General features: G+C 30.9%; 2 protein-coding genes across 2 annotated transcripts; one reads left to right on the top strand and one right to left on the bottom strand.

The window, feature by feature from the left end:
* LOC119668757 lies at window positions 1-725 on the top strand (the record flags this gene model as incomplete). The annotated part of the gene is given in 1 exon segment (XM_038078371.1): window positions 1-725. A coding segment is annotated over 1 exon segment (564 nt). The 3' UTR covers window positions 566-725.
* Window positions 726-4,858: 4,133 nt separating this feature from the next.
* LOC119668747 lies at window positions 4,859-5,663 on the bottom strand. The gene has a single exon (XM_038078361.1). The coding sequence runs from the start codon at window positions 5,651-5,653 to the stop codon at window positions 5,060-5,062; it is 594 nt and encodes a 197-aa protein (XP_037934289.1). The 5' UTR covers window positions 5,654-5,663; the 3' UTR covers window positions 4,859-5,059.
* Window positions 5,664-6,256: the final 593 nt, after the last annotated feature.

The following is a 6,256-nucleotide window of genomic DNA, read 5'->3' as shown; positions in this document are numbered from 1 at the left end:
TATGGAGTCGGAAAAGCTTACAGTGGTGAAAGAGGATGATAACAAGCCTTCTACTTCCAATAAAAATAAACCTGAGCTTGCAACATCAAACAAACCATGCGAGTCTTGCGAAAAATACAACGAAGCTTCAAAATATATCACAACTGAAATAATCTCTTCTAAAAGTATATTGTCTTCTAAAAGTTCAAAAAAATGTAAGAAAAAGACAGGCGCGGTCAATACTAAAGACAAGCCATGTGAAGCAACTGGTATTATGGTCACAAAGGAGAAATTATTTTCTCAAGCAATGTCTCCCAAAGATTTTAAAGAAAAAGTTAAAAGTATGAAACCCAAAAATCCGTGTAAAGTGCCACCGGAAAAAGAGACTCCTATTGATCCGCGTAGTTTGCCGATACGCCAATATTTAACCGAATACATTGAACCTATTTTTGGCGATGCTTTAATTGCACTGGCTCGAGAACTTCCTCTGGAACCAATAGAATTTTTGTCTTCCTATATACGAACTGCTAAACAAAGAGAAAATGAAAAATTTCCTAACAACTTATCTGGTCCACCTAATCCATGAAGTTATGTATGTTATAGGTACTGAGATGGAACGCTACAACGCAATTGTTTAAATAAAATCATACCATGATTGTTTTGTTAAAGATATAAATAAAATTATTAAATATGTATTTTAAATGCTTGTATTCTTGTTAATAAATATGCGTCATCAACAAATTCTTAAAAATATCGAAATTTTCTTTCATTACTTTCAAGTTATAGTTAAAATTGCAAAAAATCTTTGCTCCAAAATGTCTAGAATATCTATATAAATATTCTTTATATGCCTATATAGTTTTGCGTTTGAATTTTCCATCAGATTAAATAATAATGTGTGGTCTTAGTTTGTCAAGTTGGTTTCTTGGGACCGTGTCATATGATGAATTGGTCATGGTAGTTTTACGTTCTTTCTAGTTATGACCTGATTTATTGCTTTAAAAGCAAATTGAATTGGCCGTTCAGATCCATCTTCAAATTTATGACTTAATACCGCTCCCGCACACACTGGTCTTGGATCTACTGAGCATTGGACCTGTTATCTTGATATCATGTAAAAAACCTTTTACTTCAGGAATATCTGCTAATAATTGTTTCATGAATAGTTGCTATTTAGCTGGCTATTCCAAATATCGCCGGTTGATATAACCCTTTGTGCGTATTTAATATTAATAAATGTCTATCGTTAGGATGTAGCTCCATCTGCAAATACGATTTGGATAAAAACGTTTGATTTTTGTAAATTTCTCTTCGCCGGACATAGAACTAAATAATCCTTCCATTGTAGGTAAAGGATGTTTACCGATTTCCAATCCTGGATTTAGTGTAACTTTATAGTGTGACTATTCCACTTTAACCAATTACCCTCACGCATTTAAACCTCAATCTCGTTTTCTAGTGCTTCGAGTAAAAAAAATGCCACTTTCCTGGCTTTTATAAATTTTTGCGATATATTTGGATATACATATATTCGAGCCTGGTGCCCTTTTATTTTGCCTACTTTTTTCGAAAATAGGTTTATCTTTTTAAATAATTTTGTCCAGTCAAGGTTCAGAGTGTATAACCTCTCTCTACCTTACAATGGTTTCTTGTCTGAAAGTATTACATAAACTTTCAACCATCTGTCATTCACCGTTACTTCCACGTAATCCAAACATTCAATTGCCATTTTGCAATAACTAAACAAGTTTACATCGTTTGGCCACACTTTAGATTTAACAAAATATTTCTTGGCATCATTTACATTTCCTATAATGACTAGAAAACCCCTGTCTAGTTTAAATTCGATTTGACTAATGTTCAATTGCAATTGCAATTGCGGCATGGGCTTATACGAATTTATACTTATTTTATTAATGCATTATTAATCTTAATAATATTTACAAAAACAATTATTTCTGCTTTCTTATTAGGCTGCGGCTACTTTGCATGCGAATTTTGTCTTGCGTGTTCGTACATATGTTTTCTCGTGCGAACACATCGCATATTGTGGTCACATTGCTTACGAATTGACAGTACTTTTTTTGAAACCAATAATAATGAGACAGTTTTTTTGCATAGTTAATAATATTATTATTATTAAATATTATTATTAGTAAATATTATTATTTTTAAATATTTAGCGAAAGGCATAAAAATAGAGAGTTTGCCAAATCTTTTGGCGAATAAGAGCAATGTGAACAAAAGTTTTTTGAATACGCTAGAATTTAAAAAATGCAATATTCCATTATATTCTGAATGGTATTCCATCTAGAATTAATTAGTATTTTAACTTTCGAGACTGCTTTTCTCCAATGGATTAATTAATTGTTACAATACGATAAGTGTTTACTATACAGTATGTAACAAATTTGTAACAATTTATTTTAATTAAAATAAATAAAAATAATTTAAATAATTTAATTTAATAATAAATTTAAATAAAAATAATTAAAATTCTCCTAAAGCCACCAACTAATAAAATTAACAAATCGTAATCCATTTTCAAAAACTGACAAATGTATGTTTTCAAATATGTTTCCTTTTACAAAATTTGAACTTCGAAATTCGAATGAAAACAACACACACCTCTTAATTTGTACCTTCAATTTCGTACAACCGAATGAATTTCAAACAAAATATTTTGTTTAATCAAATATTCGCATGAGAAAGACAAGACATCGCGCGAATAGTTCTCAGCAACTGTAACCACTCGCATATGATAACGTACATTTGATTCGTTCGTACGAACAGGCAAGAAAAAAATTCGCATGCAATGCAACGGCGGTCTTATTCATTTTTCACTTTCTGAACGAAATGTTAAATTTTTAAATTAATTTGTAAACAACTATTGATTAATTCTAATAAATCACGGCTAAGTTGAACAAAACGAAATTATTTGGAAAGTTAAAAATTATTGTTGGAATAAAAGATATAACCTTTATAAAAGAAACAAATAAGATAGCGTAGCAGTCGAAATCACTGCATAAATCTATTTATCACTAAATAAAGATATAAACATACCTTGTGATCAAAAAAGAACGAATTCGTTCTTTTTTTGAATTTCCGCACTTATCCAATCTATAATTTTTTTTATTTTCACGCTGTCAACACTATTATACACATTCTGTTAAAGTTTACCGCATATCGTACGATTAGTTTTTGTTTGGCGTCTATATTTCGTGTGGCGAATTTCATTAAAAACAAGCGTCGTTGTGATGTGACCAAAGAGATAATTTCCAACGTAGATAGTGACCCCACATTTATCGAACGCATCATAACTGGTGATGAGACATGGGTCTATGAATTTGACATGCCCACCAAACAACAATCGATCGAATGGTGCTTCGAAGGTGAGCCGAAACCGAAAAGAGAACGCCAAAGTCGGTCCTAAATCAAGGTTATGCTAACTGTTTTCTTCGATATTCGTGGTGTGGTGCACTATGAATTCCTTCCGGACAGTCAAACGGTCAGTAAGGAGTATTATTTGGTTGTTATGCGTCATTTGCGTGACGCCAGATTTATGGAAGGAAAATTCATGGATTTTACACATCGATAACGCACCGGCTCACACAAAGTTGGTTGTGTCGCATTTTTTGGCCAAAAATTCCACCAATATCATCAATCAAGCACCGTAATCTCCAGATATGGCCCCGTATGACTTTTTCTTCTTCCCCCGACTCAAATTGCCGTTGCGAGGAACGCATTTTGATACCATAAAGGCCATAAAAGAGAATTCGCTGCGTGAACTAAAGACCATACCTTCGGCGGCCTATAAAACTTGTATGGAAAATTGGATCAAGCGTTGACATGCATGTATTGCCGCAGGAGGAGAGTACTTTGAAGGCGATAATAAAGAAAATTATTAAAAATTAAAATTTTGCGTTTTTTTTTTTACTTCTCGTTCTTTTTTGATCAAATGGTATGTTCCTAATTGACCAAACTGTCTTTGATGACATTGTCCGTAGTCCATCTGTTTGAAAATATCTTTGATCATCATCATACAATTAGATCGACAGGTCGTTATGTTTGTCTTCATATCTTGCAGTCTGTTTCAAAGACGGATCTAACGATTTCTAGGGATTCACACATACCTATATATATATTAAATCAAAATATATTCATTTAACCAAAGAGAAAATATATTGTCTTTAATTTTAAAGTATTTTCTGGATTTGTGGGCTAATAATATTAAAGAATTAAGGAGCTATAAAAAAAATTGCACATTTTTCGTCTTTAATTTAATATATCCATCCTGCCAATTCTGAGTTGGAGCAGTAAATGAGAGGTTTCAGTACTATATCAAAAACTAATAAGCTCCTTACACTTGGCGACAATCTCTAGAAGCATTAAAAAATTCTTAGTCATTGAATTGTGGGTAGCTACATATTATTTTTATTTTATTTAAGGTAATTTTCTGAATAAAAAATCACTTATGTAATATATTATATCTTAACTATATAGACATACAGTAAAAAATGTAGCATCAGATATATTGTAAAGCATTAAAAGAGTAATTAGATGAAAAAAATTTTGGTTTTTTACTTCCAAAAATCAAAATTATCTTAACTCCCTATTCGCATAAAGTGGAATAAAAATACTCGGGATTTGCGATATTAATTTCTTTTATTTTTTTGTTATTGTTGGTGTATACAAATATATTTGAAGTACATATTTTTTTCATTTATAATCAACCTGGTGAGAAATACTTTATAACAAATTATTGGTAATTTGACATTATCAATATTTAATTTAATTTCTTTGTAACAAATCTATGTAAATAATTAAAAATAAGTTCATGATTAATTTTAAACAAATTTTATTTTATGAATTATTCTGCACTTGCAACAAATAACTTCTTCCATTGGAATGCATCTTTTAGATATTTTAATTAATGTATTTAATTTCAAGTGCACATCTATAATGGACGACTTCATAGGCCCGTCCAAAAACTGTTTTGCGGTCATATCCTCCAATTTAATCGTTGACAACATTTTTTTAATAATAATTTTATTGGCCCCACTTAGTATTTCTGTATCGTTTACATTTTTAATATTTTTTTTTTTTGCATAAAATTGAAGAACACGTATTTTTCAATCATTTCAAAAAGTCTTAGTTTATCTAGTACATTACTAAGCTTTTCTAAAACCACTACAAAGGATGACAGGTTTAAATTGTAAATAGAAGATGGCAATATATCTTTCATCATTCGAACTGGAATAGAATTAATGATCTTGACATACTTGTGAGAAATTGGAAATTTTAGACATTCCACTAATTCGAATAATGTAATAAAACACTTTTCCTTTATCAATTGCTCAGTTGTATTACTTAAAAAAGGAATTATGTATTTGTCACCTAAATAATCCAACTGTGCAATCTCTATTACAGAACTTTCATCTGGCAAATCGTTCCAATAGATATAATTCACAAAATATTCAAACACATAAGATTGAACATCATTCAAGCGAATTTCACAATTTTCTTCCGATTCTAAATAATTCCCATTGAACATCGAATTGAAAACCTCTGAGCATTCTGCCAAGACTTTCTTGTGACATTGTATGCGTTTTATTTCGTCTTTGGCGATTCCAACGATAAAAGTGCAATCCGTCGGTGTATTTTCCAAAAACATATGTCTCTCGACATTCCTGAAGTTCAATAAAAGAATCAGATTATATAGTAACGAATAAATATTTTTATTATATTTATTTATTAACTCACGAAAGTTCACTCCACTTCTTATCCTTATTTATAGACATTTTTGCAGAATTATGTTTCGTTTAGCTAAACTCGTCAACGTGATGTCTTCGTTCTTCTGTTTGGATTGGAGTGAAATAGTGGAAAGCACCGACTTCGGTTTTAGTTGAAATTGGAATTTTGCGATTGGAATACAACTGTCAAAATATTTAGTGTTGTAAACGTAAATTAGTGACCGTCCATAGTTGATCAAAATATGTACTACGAAGAACAGATACTCCGCCCATCCTAAGCGTAGCGAAGATAAATTTATTTTTTATAATATTTTGGCACACCTATTAAATTCGTGTGTAAACTTAAGTAATGTAAAATACCCGTGTATACCTTATTTGATAAATATTAGGGGTATTCAGGCAACTGATTCGTTGCTTAGTAGTTGATTACAACAAAAAATTGCACACGAAAATGAAACCAAGCAGAGAATCAACTATTTCGGTGAGTCTCAGATTAGTACAAATTTGATTAATAGTGCTGCCAG

The sequence above is a fragment of the Teleopsis dalmanni genome, chromosome 1 (assembly GCF_002237135.1).
Source record: "Teleopsis dalmanni isolate 2A chromosome 1, ASM223713v2, whole genome shotgun sequence".
In the NCBI taxonomy this organism is placed as follows: Eukaryota; Metazoa; Arthropoda; class Insecta; order Diptera; family Diopsidae; genus Teleopsis; species Teleopsis dalmanni.
Note: the sequence above shows the minus strand (reverse complement) of the source record. Positions and strands in the feature narration are given on the sequence as shown.

Bases quoted from the DNA above. Each gene is read 5' to 3' on its own strand.
- LOC119668747 (XM_038078361.1), bottom strand. From the start codon at position 5,653: ATGTTTTTGGAAAATACACCGACGGATTGCACTTTTATCGTTGGAATC.